The sequence below is a fragment of the Vicia villosa genome, linkage group LG6 (genome assembly GCF_029867415.1).
Source record: "Vicia villosa cultivar HV-30 ecotype Madison, WI linkage group LG6, Vvil1.0, whole genome shotgun sequence".
Taxonomy (NCBI): Eukaryota; Viridiplantae; Streptophyta; class Magnoliopsida; order Fabales; family Fabaceae; genus Vicia; species Vicia villosa.
Genome location: NC_081185.1, coordinates 23,811,013 through 23,825,774, shown reverse-complemented (window position 1 = coordinate 23,825,774; position 14,762 = coordinate 23,811,013). Strand labels below are relative to the sequence as shown.

Here is a 14,762-nt window from a genome sequence, read left to right as displayed (position 1 = left end):
GTTCTTTCTTACTTGCGCCTTACAATTAGAGAAAAGTGATTTGATTGCTTCGGCTCCGGAAACATCCCATTAGACAAAAATTGAAGACAAATCTAGCCTATATTTTAGGGATGGAGTACTAGATTTCTAAGCGCATATGCATTTGAATTTGAGTTGAAGGAAACGAAGATGCATTGACCTATTGATTAATATTCACCACCCAAGCAACATGTCATGGAAATTTTGATTTTCTAGTGTAAAAGAAAGCAACGGTTCATTCTGTATCTACACCGAGCCATCAGAAACAAGTAAAATCCGTGGAACATTTGGCCAAATATACTTGATCGGTGTGTGTTAAACATCTCAATGAAGGGCCAAATCTGTAAAGAAGTTTCAAAATGACATTTACAAAAGGGCAAACGAATACTTAAGGAAAGTCATGCAAATCAAAAGTGCTTCCCTGATCTATTTACTCATAATAGGTTGCCATTCATTCCAGCTATCAATCCCGATTTCCCTTTCCATTTTCTTTGCTAATCCGCATAGCCTCTAGGTGATACTTATCCAGATCTTCATCAAGATCTTTCACAGACAACTTTTGGAAATTGCGTTTTGCTTCTACGGGGCGGCGGTTATAACTCCCAAAGTCGCGACCGATAGCTCTAAAAGCCACTTTCCTTATCCACTTCTCTTCTCCATGGCCCATTGGAAGATAGCCACCATGTGTAAAGCTGTTAAGGTACCTGCTACCTCCAATCTTCCTTTCTTCCCTGTGGAAAAAAATTATATATCCAACTATAAGTAATTAGAGAGGAGATACTTAACTCAACAACTACATGCATTTAACACCATATCCCTGAAAGAACATATATTTGCTCACGCGCACGAACACACACTAATAAAACTTGTTAGCCAAGATACTGCACACTCACAACTCCGACTAGATACATGAAACTTAGAGAGCTAAGAGTACATAAGATCAGGAATCAGAATTTCCCACCTTGCAAAGACACGATCATTTGGTCTTCCCAGTATGCTGCTTTTTGCAAAGACGCGATCATCGGGTCTTCCCAGTATGCTGCTTTGACTGAGAGGGGTATCGGCAGGAGTAATAGAACTTGTTCCAATTCCGACAAGCTCAATTTGCAATGTCTTTCCATCAAGCTTCATATTGTTGTACCTTTTGAGGGCTGATAAAGCATCAGACTGCTTTGTAAAGACAACTTCTGCTGTTCCTTTTGATCTCCCAAACTGATCATAATGAATGGAATACCTTTCCAACGCACCTTCTTCCGAGAATAACAGCTGTAATAGGCAGACAAGAGTTTTCAATTTTTCACGTTATTTAGACAGAAAACAGTTTCTTTCAAGAGAAAAGTTCTAAAAAGAAGGGGTAAGCGAAAAAATATCATTGATGAGTATCATTTGGGAGTAGTATAAGTATTCGTGTTTGGATACACGCCATACCTTCAAATCGCAATTATGACTCCCTGATTTAACTCAAAAGAGGACATTAAAAAGTCACTTTGAAACTCAAATTCAGAAACCAGATTGATATGGATTTGTCAATTGTCATCATCATAAATAATATTTGTTAACAAAACTAATTGAACACACTTAGTAAACAGTAGTAGGCAGCAACGTTCTCACTAGTCAGTACCAATATTTCCAAAGTAAACTATAAGTTCTAGAAAACAGTTCAAAGATATGAACTTCAATAAAGCTAGGCGCTCGCAAAGAACTTCAATAGAGCTAGGTGCTCGCAAAAGCTTGACAGCCAGATGAAATTGTTGCACCAAAAAGGGAAAAATGTGATAGACACACACGCTGCACACTATTCAGAATCAAAATGACACAGATTATGCTAGAGTATGTGCATTGTTACTATGAAAGAAAACCTAGAAGATGAAATGCACAATATAAAATTATGCAGAGAATGGCCATGCCATGACGCAAGATGTACTACTCAATTCTCAAATTTCAACTTTGTCCGTAAACTTAATTCATTAAGATTTATGTTCACACTCGACTATATATATAATCCAAAGCAATTAACACCATAAAACCAAAGTCTGATTTCAGAAACTACTGACCAAAGGCTCAACAGAAACAACATAAATAGATTAATAATAATCAAAATAGAGGGATCAAGTTACTGTGAGAGTAACTTCAAGTATAGTTACTTCGATAACTCATTACAAACACTTTTTTAACCAATCCAGCTACTAAATTAAAAACTCTTCTTAAATGGATCAACTCTACAGTTTTTTTATAAAATTTCAAAGCTATTAGATACTTCATCAAATAACTTCAAATATATGTATCATAATTCTTTAAAAAAAAAAGTAAATGCCAACTATAAGATTACATAATTTCAATTTTCAAATTCAAATACGACATTTCATGGACTTCATCATAAATACAACATGATGAAATTAATCAACATTTATGTTGCTGAAATTAAGTATTTATAATGATTTATGAAAGTAACTAAGCTTAAAGTTACTCACAGAATCTCTTTGAGGCCTTTTTATAATAATAACCTAACCTCTGTAGCACCGACACCACGTAAAAAAGGCGTGTCTACTGGATACGTCACTATCGTATCCAAAACAGACACCAACACTTACATTCAATTAATTCATTTTTTTCAAAATACTACTAGTGTCAGCGTGTCGTTGTCGTGTTTTCGGTGTTCGTGTTTCATAGATAGTAACACTATTACACTAGCAATAACATGATATTGCAACAATAATGACAAATAACAATAATATTGCAAAATAAGAGAAAAAGTGAATAACAATATTTCAACGAAGATGACGATGATGACGATGATGATGATTGTAAAAAATAACAACAAAAATAGTAATAATACATGAATATCTTCGTTGGAAACCCTATCATCCAAGTTAGACAAATAGAGTTTAGTGATAGGTCGAGTTTGAACAGCGTCACGATCGAGAATCGTTTCCGGAACATCGACGCTGCTTCTTCTTCGCAACGATTCTCTAGCAATCTGCATTTGCATCACTTACTTTAGTAGTTTCGTTTCAAAATAAATAAAAAAGCAATAACACTCTTGCAGTTCGTTTTTTCTGTTGTTTAAGAGAATGAGTGAATCGCGAAGTTACCTGAGACGGAGGAATAGAGTACGGCGTGATTCTGATCGTGTTACGAACGCCGGTGTTGCGGTTTGGTCCGTGAGTTCCGGTGAAGCGGCGGCGAGCGGTGGTGGTGTTGATGATGTCGTCGAGTGACATGTCCATGCCGGCGGGCATTGGCGTCGGAAAATGAGAGTGAGAGTAGGGTTTGTAGAGAGAGAGAGTGTGTGTGTTGCTTGCTTGTAGTGAGTGAGCGAGCGCAGAAAGAGTGAGGGTGGGTGTTTGAGAAATGAGAAATAGAGGGAAAATAGAGAGAGAAAGAGAGGGTTTTGTAGGGTGCGGAAGGGAGCATGATGCATGTGGTGTGGAATCTCGGTGAAGGCTGAATAATAATTTGACGCGTGTAACTTACGGTGATCAATCTAATTCATTTTTTATTTGGCAAATTAAATTATTTTGAAAAAAACAAAAATCAATCATTCCAGTGCTAAAAAAAAATTCCTCTAAAAAAAAATTCTTAAATAAATACTCATTGTCATAATCTTAATGTTATATATTTCGTTCTTAAAGAATATAGTCTAAATATTTTTTCTGGTCTCTTATCTTTAGTTTATGATTTATTTTGGTCATTTTTGTCTAATTCTTACAAACGACGTTTATTACAAAGTTCTTTGATGTATGTTATGGTATGTATTAGGTCAGACATAGCATTGTTTAACTTGGAAATTGGTAAACAATGCTAGTTTTTTTAAAGGTTACTTTGCGAGATCGACTAGGGAATCTCAGGACAATGCTTCAGTTTCCGAAGTGTTTTAACAAGAGTTATAAGTTAATTCCATTGTAAAAGCGTTTGACACAGCGTCGAAGTTGTTTGTTTGCATAAAGGAACGTTCAAAGAACTTTGAAAAAGGAAAGAACAAAACTTGTAAAGGGTAATAAAACTTGGAAAAAATGTAAATGACATAACATTTGAAATTGAAAGAAAGTTGGTGATTCAAACATACATTGTCCTTGCTTGAATCATTTTGCTCGTAGCTTGGTTGCTTTGAGTGCTAGCGTACATGTTTGCGTAAGTTTGAACACCCCTACAACTATTTACAAAGTTTTATTATTAATATATAAAAGTGTAACTATTTTTTTGGCGGTCTTCGTCTCTTTGCACGCTGCGACGTGTGTAACACCCTTCTAAACCCCACGGAAATTTATAAAATAATTTTCAGAGTAAAACATGAAAACAAGGGTGCCACAATTCAATTTAAAACAAATTATCATAAATTCATTGTCATGCTTTCACTAAGGAACAATCTGTCATAATACATAAACATCTCATGTTTACACAGCGGAAAATTCATCATACGGATAAGCATAACATCATCTATGCAATATCCCACATAATTTAATACAATAACAACACGATAGAGTATCATCATAAACTCTAATCTAACGTTCCCCCAGTGTTACAATATCAGAGCATGACACCTGACGCTACACTAATACACTGACTTATGAGCTAATCCTCACCAAGTCGAAAGCAGCTATCCTCAATCTGAAAATGTCAACAGTAAGGGTGAGTCTCATCACAGTTAACAAATGTTATTGCATCTTAAATAACAACACATCATAGTTATATTATTCACCCAATTTCATCATATTCAGATTATCAGGAACATCCATCATTTACACAAACGTCAACAAAACACATCTTTCAAACAGACAATCATACTCAACATTAATTCAACAAAACACACAACCAACACGTCATCAATATTTATAACACTGGAATACTTCCAATCATGTTATAAAAGTATGCATATGTATGAACTAACACTATGCATGTGGTACCAAAATTCGTGAATCATATTCACAGGACTTCTCTCTACGATACTGCCCTTCAATCGCTCACACCCCACATGGGCACACGATTAACCTCATCAAATGGGAATAACCCATGACCGATCCAACATCATCAAGATACGGCCCTGCCAGCACAGATTCCACACAATGGGAATCATGCCCTTCACTGATCCAACACACCCTTATGGATACAGTATCATCAATGAACATGAATGAATGCAACATATACAACATACTTATACCATCATCATCATCATCAACATCATCATCATTATCAAGTATGTTCATATATATTAACATCATTCAATCACAATCAATCATCATCATCATCATTAAAGAACATACATGTGTCCACATCAATCATCGTCATCAATAAGAAGAACACACATGTATCCACATCATTCCAAATCAAATCGATCAACATCATACAATTCTCAACAATTCATCACATCATAATGTTTCTCAAAACAACATCTTATATTGTTACATTTCATCATATATGTCAACAATATATCATCTAATTAAACAACTCATCACATGATTAATATTTCAACGTAGCATGTATTTAACACATCTCATCACATACATGTATAATACATCATTCACCAAGAAATAAAATCATATTAAAAAAAATATTGGATTCACACCTCATTCCATCATTTAAACACGTAGACTATCTCGTAAGATTCATCGTGCTCGAAACGACACTAAAAACGGACCTACGGTTCAAAAGTTACACATCATTTAACTTTTCCAAGAAAACGACTAACGCTACAGCACGCGACGCAACCAAAGTTCGCGGCGCGACCTGAAGCACACAAACACGTTCGCGGCGCCAACCTATGCACGCGGCGCGATGCGAGAAAACAAGTACGCCTTCGCGGCGCCAACACGGGGACGCGGCGCAAACTGGCGATTTTACAGACTTTCAAGTCTGCGTCAGATTCTGCGATCTCACCCAATTTGAGTCCAAGACTGACTCTAAACATCATATACAGGCAGTTAATCATCAATTGCATCATTATTCATCATCACACATCAAAACAACACATAATCAATCAATAATACATGCAATTTTCATCAATTCATAACCTCCCTAAACCTAACATATAATCCAATTGACTCAACAACATCCCTAATCAATATTATTATCTAAGAACACGATAATAGATGATAACCGGAGAGTCCCCCCTTACCTTAGCCAAAGAGTTCTTGATTGGTCTCTCCCTCCATTGCTCCTCTTTCACGTTCTTCGTGTTCCAAACTCTTTTCACGTTCCTTTCTCTTATTCCCAATTCTATATTATTTTATAAAATAACCTTTAATTAGAATAGGGCCTTTACTAACACTACACCCCCTCATTCTTTGCCTCACACATGACCCAACATCATAAACCATCCTTTTCCAATTAAATCCCACAAACCACCAATAATTCTAATTATAAATTAAATTTCCATTTAAATTAAAAATTAAAATATACGGGTGTTACAACTCTCCCCCACTAAAAGAGTTTTCGTCCTCGAAAACATACCTCAAGTAACCAGCTCGTATAAGAGTCCTTCACCTGACTTTCCAGCTCCCAATTAACATTATCTGAAGGATAGAAAAACACTTAGAAAGGGGGGGGGGGGTTTGAATAAGTGTAGCTTTAAAAACTTGACAGATAAAAATAAATTGCACAGTTATTTTTATCCTGGTTCGTTGTTAACTAAACTACTCCAGTCCACCCCCGCAGAGATGATTTACCTCAACTGAGGATTTAATCCACTAATCGCACGGATTACAATGGTTCTCCACTTAGTCAGCAACTAAGTCTTCCAGAGTCTTCTGATCACACACTGATCACTCCAGGAACAACTGCTTAGATACCCTCTAAGACTTTCTAGAGTATACTGATCCACACGATCACTCTAGTTACAACCTGCTTAGATAACCTCTAAGACTTCCTAGAGTATTCTGATCCACACGATCACTCTAGTTCCTTACAACTTAATGTAATCAATTCTAAGAGTATTACAATTGCTTCTTAAAAGCGATAATCACAAACTGTGATATTTCTCTTAACGTTTAAGCTTAATCTCACTAATATATTACAACAGCAATGTAGTGAGCTTTGATGAAGATGAAGATTCTGAGCTTTGAGTAGAACAGAGTTTCAGCAAGTTAATATGAGTTGTTTTGGTGCAGAATCGTTAACCTTGCTTCTTATCAGAACTTCATATTTATAGGCGTTGGAGAAGATGACCGTTGAGTGCATTTAATGCTTTGCGTGTTCCGTACAGCATCGCATTTAATGTTATACGCTTTTGTCAACTACCTCGAGCCTTGTTCACGCTGTGTCTACTGACGTAGCCTATAATAGCTTTTAACGTTCCTTTTGTCAGTCAGCGTAGCTTGCCACTTGTACTTTCTTCTGATCTGATGTTTGTGAATACAACGTTTGAATATCATCAGAGTCAAACAGCTTGGTGCAAAGCATCTTCTGATCTTCTGACCTTGAAGTGCTTCTGAGTGTGATACCATCAGAACTTCAGTGCTTCTGATCTCATGTTCTTCTGATGCTTCCATAGACCCATGTTCTGATTCTGCTTCGACCATCTTCTGATGTCTTGCCAGACCATGTTCTGATGTTGCATGCTGAACCCTTTGAGACAAAGCTTCTGAGCGCTGAATTATGCATACTCTTTATATATTTCCTGAAAAGGAAATTGCATTGGATTAGAGTACCATATAATCTTAAGCAAAATTCATATTATTGTTATCATCAAAACTAAGATAATTGATCAGAACAAATCTTGTTCTAACAATCTCCCCCTTTTTGATGATGACAAAAACATATATAAATGATATGAATTTGCGATCAGAAAGAGCAGACGGCAAAAGACAAATTACACAGCTATAGCATAAGCATATGAATATGTCTCCCCCTGAGATTAACAATCTCCCCCTGAGATAAATAATCTCCCCCTGAAATAAATACTCGAAGAACTTTAATAAAAGACTTCCCTGATTATTTCGGTAGAGACGATCACATAAGCTTCTGTCTTCAGAGAATTCATAGCTTCTGACTTCTGCTTCCATTGGACAGCTTCAGAACTAGAATTTCTTTAGATCCCTAGAACACTCACAGCTTCTGATTCCTGCTTCCATCTAGGACAGCTTCAGAACTTGAGTTTCTTTGATCTTCAGAACATTCATAGCTTCTGATTTCTGCTTCCATCTAGGACAGCTTCAGAACTTGAATTTCTGGATCTTTAGAACATTCACAGCTTCTGATTTCTGCTTCCCTCGGATAGCTTCAGAGCTTTGAATTTCTACCAACATCACTTCATGCTAGATTTGTATCAGAACATTGTTGAATGTACCAGAGCATCATCAGAGCATCTCTACATCCTGAAATGTTACAGAACAAAAACTAAACGACAAAAGTCAGCATGAACGAGTCAGAACATAAAATGTATATTTGAACACATGATATGTATCAGAGCCATATAGGCTAAAATAATGTATCAGAGCAAATAGAATTTTGTCAGAGCAAATAGACAAATATGGATCAAATTCTATTATCAGTGCTTCTGATTCATTCTTCTTTCTTGCTTCTGATATCTAAAGCTTGACAGCACTCAGCTTGCTTCAGTTTTCATGAGTTTATTCTTTTTACAGAATAACACTTCTTATGGTTTTGCTCCTGGTGTTTGCTTTGAAGATTCTCTTCACTTCTTTATACCTGCAAAACACTTAAACCATATAGAACTTGCAGTTCTTGTTAGTAAATGTGTGGGAGCTTTACCCAGCAACTGATAGATTAATCAAATCATTTATCCTTTATCTTCTCCCCCTTTTTTGTCATAACATCAAAAAGAATATTTCAAAAGATTCAGATGAATAAAACGACAGATAAAATCACTGGAATGTAAAACAAAGAAACTTTTCATTTATAATCAAAAAAGATTACAAGAGAGGAATGCAGGAAAACAGATGCAACAAGGAAAGAAAACTACAAAGACCAAAGGACTAAGATCCTAGCCTACGCAAAATCCGCGCCAGAACATCATGAATCCCGTCAGTGCTTGTAGCTTGCCTTGCCATGAAAGAGCGAAACTCAGCATTGGCTACTTCTTGCGCGTCCAAACGAGAAGCCAGCATAGCTTGATTCTGATGAAGAGTTTCCAAGGTCTCCATCAGAGCTGAGGTTTCACCAGAAGAAGAGGCACCTGAATTTCTGCCAAAAGGGACAGCAATCTCAGCAGGGTGATCTTCTGGGAGATCTTCAGCTTGTGCATCTTCCATTTCCTCATCTGAGTCTGACTCAGAAGTAGCCTTAGCATATTCTGGTTCAGGCAGCTCAGAAGTTCCATCTTCCAATGCTTGAATAATAGCTGCTAGGTTTGTTGGAGGAGTAGGACCAGTAACTTCAGCAGGATACACCACTACTGGAAAGACCATGTGAGGTGCTTTTTCAGAAGGGTTCATTCTGAACCAGTTGAACAGCCACTGAAAATCTCCAGTCAGCACAGGAAACCATGGTTTCCACACCACGATGTCTCTGCAGAGATTTTCTTCTTCCAACTTATCTGCAGGTATCTTCTTCTCAAGAACACTTCTGTTCCTGATGAGATGGTGACAGCTGCTTTCACCAACTTCCAACCGAAGACCACGAATACCAGGAGCTTCAGACATGATCCTTCTCTGAGTGTCTGTAGCCCTAACCAGAAAATCCTGACGAAAGGTATCCCAAAGGTTGCTTGTAGCATACTCATCCAGATGGTTAAGGTGAGCAGCACCCAGAATCTCAAACCAGCCATTTACATCAGAATGTAAAAGCTCCAGATATGATTGAGTGGTAGGGGTTGGAGGGTTGACAGTGAACCTGGAGTCGGGAAGAACAACACTATAGGGATTAGGTGTTCTGGTGGGAAAAGGGTGTGAGAGAGATGAAGAAATATCTGATGGATGGGTTGAAGGAGAGGAGATATCAGATGGTGAAGAGAGTGGTTCCGAGAGGATGAATGAGGAGGAAGAGGTGGTGGAGGTCTTTGAAGAGGGAGGTGATTGAGGGGTACCGTCAAGGGGTTGATACATACGTCTAGAGTAATTTCCAGACATCATAGCTTCAAGCGGGTTCACTTTGAGAGGGTCATAGGTGATCCTTACTCTTTTTGGTTTGGTTTCTGGTTCAGCAGTTGCCTTTCTCTTTTGTTTCCGATCATTATCTTGATTCCCAGAGCTTGACGATGGATTCATGATGAAGTTGCAGATATTGAAAACTGCTAGGGTTTATGATATGAATGCAAAGGTAGAGAACGAAACAGAAACTGAATGCAAAGAGAGAGAAATATGAGAGGGAAAAGAAACGTTTGAAGAATATAAAAAGAAAACTGACGGAGAGTAAATGATGAAAAACATTTAATGTTACGTGACGTGAGGAGAGATAATAATGACAAAAGACGTGATTTGCACAGTTACCTAAGTAGACGTCCCCTCAACTGCACGCACGCTTGTCCAGGAGTAGTGAACACGTGTTTACCATCTGGATAGCCAGTTACAGCTGTTTTGCTTTTAAAGAGATTCTGAATCAACTTAGACAATGAAACATTAGTAATAACTGAATCACAATTTCTAATTGATTTCAATCAGAACTTCTAAAAAAAAATTTCATTTTAGAAAATACCCATACGTAAGAACTTCTCATCTTCTCATTTTAGGCTTGTTTCTTAAGACCCATTTTGTACCTATTATATTGAGTCCATCTGGTCTAGGAACAAGATCCCAAACATCATTCCTTGTAAACTGATTCAGTTCTTCTTGCATAGCAATTATCCAGTCTGGATCTTCTAGAGCATGATCAACAGAAGTTGGCTCGATCAAAGACACAAGACCTAATTGACAGTCTGCATTGTTCTTAAGGAATGCTCTTGTTCTGATTGGATCATCCTTCTTTCCAAGAATGACATCTTCTGAATGATCAGAGATGAGTCTGGATGATCTTCTGACAGATGGTTCTTCAGAAATGCTTAGATTCTCCAGAGAAGCTGATACTTGATCTTCAGATTCTTTGCTTCTGAGAAGCTCTGCTTTTGATGCGTTGCTTCTTGGCTCAACAACTTCTGATATATCGATATCCCAATCTGCAAAATTATCAAACTGCTTTGGTTTTTCAGAACCAAGCTTATCATCAAACCTGATATTGATTGATTCTTCTACAATCAATGTTTCAGTATTGTATACTCTGTAGCCTTTTGAGCGTTCAGAATATCCAAGAAGGAAACATTTTTGTGCTTTGGAATCAAACTTACCAAGATGATCTTTAGTGTTTAGAATAAAGCATACACATCCAAAAGGATGGAAATATGAAATGTTGGGCTTTCTATTCTTCCACAATTCATAAGGAGTCTTATTTAGAATAGGTCTGATAGAGATTCTATTCTGAATATAGCATGCAGTGTTTATTGCTTCTGCCCAGAAATGCTTAGCCATATTGGTTTCATTGATCATGGTTCTGGCCATTTCTTGCAGAGTCCTATTCTTTCGTTCTACAACCCCATTTTGCTGTGGAGTTCTAGGACAAGAGAAATCATGGGCAATACCATTTTCTTTGAAGAATTCTTCAAAGGATCTGTTCTCAAATTCACCACCATGATCACTTCTGACCTTTATGATTTTACACTCTTTTTCAGATTGAATCTGAATGCAGAAATCAAAGAACACTGAATGAGACTCATCCTTGTGTTTCAAGAATTTTACCCATGTCCAGCGGCTATAATCATCTACGATGACTAATCCATATTTCTTCCCTCTGACAGATGCTGTTTTGACTGGGCCAAACAGATCAATGTGCAAGAGTTCTAATGGCTTTGAGGTAGAAACAACATTCTTGGACTTGAATGCAGGTTTGGAGAACTTGCCCTTCTGACATGCTTCACAAAGAGCATCTGATTTGAATTTCAGATTAGGGAGTCCTCTGACAAGATCCAGTTTGTTAATCTGAGAAATCTTTCTCAAACTAGCATGACCTAATCTTCTGTGCCAGACCCACTGCTCTTCAGAAACAGACATAAGACAAGTCACCTTCTGACTCATAAGATCTTGCAGATCTTTCTTATAAATGTTGTTCTTCCTCTTGCCTGTAAATAGGATTGAGCCATCCTTCTAATTTACAGCCTTGCAAGACTCTTGATTAAAGATTATATCATAACCATTGTCACTCAATTGACTGATAGATAAGAGGTTATGTGTTAATCCTTCTACAAGAAGTACATTAGAAATGGAAGGAGAGTTACCAGACTTTATAGTTCCAGAGCCAATTATCTTGCCCTTCTGATCTCCTCCAAACTTGACTTCTCCTCCAGACTTAAGCACCAGGTCTTGGAACATAGACCTTCTTCCTGTCATGTGTCGTGAGCATCCAGAGTCCAGGTACCATGACATGTTGTGCTTTGTCCTTTTTGCAGTCAAGGATATCTGCAATAGGAATAATCTTATCCTTAGGTACCCACATCTTTTTGGGTCCTTTCTTGTTAGATTTTCTCAAGTTCTGATTGAACTTGGGTTTAACATTGTAAGCAATAGGAGGAACAGCATGATAATTTTTAATGTGAGTTTCATGATATTTCCTAGGTTGTGTCACATGCTTTTTGGTGTGTGTTATGTGAAAACTTTGAGCATGTGAAGAGTGCCTAATATCATGGGAGTGGCCATACTTGAACTGATCATACAATGGCTTGTATGTGAATTTCATTTCATCAACAGGTTCAAGTTTGTATGGGGTTTCACCCTCAAAACCAATGCCGACTCTTTTGTTTCCAGACACAGCATATACCATAGAAGCTAGCTGACTTCTGCCAATACTTCTAGATAAGAACTTCCTGAAACTTAAATCATATTCTTTCAGAATATGGTTTAGACCAGGAGTGGATTTTTCTGAATCAGAAGGAGATCCAATATTATTGGATAATTTTAAAAGTTTTTCTTTTAATTCAGAATTCTCCAACTCAAGCTTCTTTGTTTCAAATTCAAATAGCTTTTTCAGCTTTTTGTATTTGAGACTGATCTGAGACTTGAGTTCCAGAAGTTCAGTTAGACCGGAAACTAACTCATCTCTAGTAAGTTCAGAAAATACCTCTTCAGAATCTGATTCTGATGTAGATTCTGATCCGTCATCTTCTGTCGCCATCAGCGCACAGTTAGCCTGCTCATCTTCAGAGTCTGAATCATCTTCTGACTCATCCCAGGTTGCCATAAGACCTTTCTTCTTATGAAACTTCTTCTTGGGATTTTCCTTCTGAAGATTTGGACATTCATTCTTGAAGTGTCCAGGCTCATTGCATTCATAGCACATGACCTTCTTCTTGTCAAATCTTCTGTCATCAGAAGATTCTCCACGTTCAAATTTCTTTGAACTTCTGACGCCTCTGAACTTCCTTTGCTTGTTCTTCCAGAGTTGATTCAGCCTTCTGGAGATCAAGGACAGTTCATCTTCTTCTTCAGATTCTGATTCTTCAGGATCTTCTTCTCTAGCCTGAAAAGCGTTAGTGCATTTCTTGATATTGGATTTTAATGCAATAGACTTACCTTTCTTTTGAGGCTCATTTGCGTCCAGCTCTATTTCATGACTTCTCAAGGCACTGATAAGCTCTTCCAGAGAAACTTCATTCAGATTCTTTGCAATCTTGAATGCAGTCACCATAGGACCCCATCTTCTGGGTAAGCTTCTGATGATCTTCTTTACGTGATCAGCCTTGGTGTATCCCTTGTCAAGAACTCTCAATCCAGCAGTAAGAGTTTGAAATCTTGAAAACATCTTTTCAATGTCTTCATCATCCTCCATCTTGAAGGCTTCATACTTCTGGATTAAAGCGAGAGCTTTAGTCTCCTTGACTTGAGCATTTCCTTCATGAGTCATTTTCAAGGACTCATATATGTCATAGGCCGTTTCCCTGTTAGATATCTTCTCATACTCAGCATGAGAGATAGCATTCAGCAAAACAGTTCTGCATTTATGATGATTCCTGAAAAGCTTCTTCTGATCATCGTTCATTTCTTGCCTTGTCAGCTTTACGCCACTGGCATTTACTGGATGTTTGTAACCATCCATCAGAAGATCCCATAGATCACCATCTAGACCAAGAAAGTAACTTTCCAGTTTATCTTTCCAGTATTCAAAGTTTTCACCATCAAATACCGGCGGTCTAGTATAACCATTGTTACCGTTGTGTTGCTCAGCAGAGCCAGATGTAGATGCAGGTGTAGACTTTTCACTTTCATCAACCATCTTTTACTGAAGCGTTTTTCTCTTCCTGAATCTTTTCTAAACACGGTTAAGTGCTTGCACCTTAGAACCGGCGCTCTGATGCCAATTGAAGGATAGAAAAACACTTAGAAAGGGAGGGGTTTGAATAAGTGTAGCTTTAAAAACTTGACAGATAAAAATAAATTGCACAGTTATTTTTATCCTGGTTCGTTGTTAACTAAACTACTCCAGTCCACCCCCGCAGAGATGATTTACCTCAACTGAGGATTTAATCCACTAATCGCACGGATTACAATGGTTCTCCACTTAGTCAGCAACTAAGTCTTCCAGAGTCTTCTGATCACACACTGATCACTCCAGGAACAACTGCTTAGATACCCTCTAAGACTTTCTAGAGTATACTGATCCACACGATCACTCTAGTTACAACCTGCTTAGATAACCTCTAAGACTTCCTAGAGTATTCTGATCCACATGATCACTCTAGTTCCTTACAACTTAATGTAATCAATTCTAAGACTATTACAATTGCTTCTTAAAAGCGATAATCACAAACTGTGATATTTCTCTTAACGTTT

At 37.5% G+C, this 14,762-nt stretch overlaps 1 protein-coding gene across 1 annotated transcript; it reads right to left on the bottom strand.

Annotated features, from left to right (window-relative positions):
• Positions 1–282: 282 nt before the first annotated feature.
• On the bottom strand, positions 283–3,357 carry LOC131611340 (THO complex subunit 4A-like). The gene is made up of 4 exons (XM_058883383.1): positions 3,111–3,357; positions 2,855–2,995; positions 980–1,284; positions 283–749 (listed from the first exon to the last, which is right to left on the bottom strand). Exons 1-4 carry the CDS (start codon positions 3,255–3,257, stop codon positions 482–484), a joined length of 861 nt encoding a protein of 286 aa, XP_058739366.1. The 5' UTR covers positions 3,258–3,357; the 3' UTR covers positions 283–481.
• Positions 3,358–14,762: the final 11,405 nt, after the last annotated feature.

Excerpts from the sequence above, each read along its gene's own strand:
- LOC131611340 (XM_058883383.1), bottom strand. The coding sequence starts at position 3,257 with ATGCCCGCCGGCATGGACATGTCACTCGACGACATCATCAACACCACC. Across the intron at positions 2,996-3,110 it reads ACTCTATTCCTCCGTCTCAG|ATTGCTAGAGAATCGTTGCG; the intron begins GTAACTTCGCGA and ends ATGCAAATGCAG. Across the intron at positions 750-979 it reads AATGATCGTGTCTTTGCAAG|GGAAGAAAGGAAGATTGGAG; the intron begins GTGGGAAATTCT and ends TTTTTTCCACAG.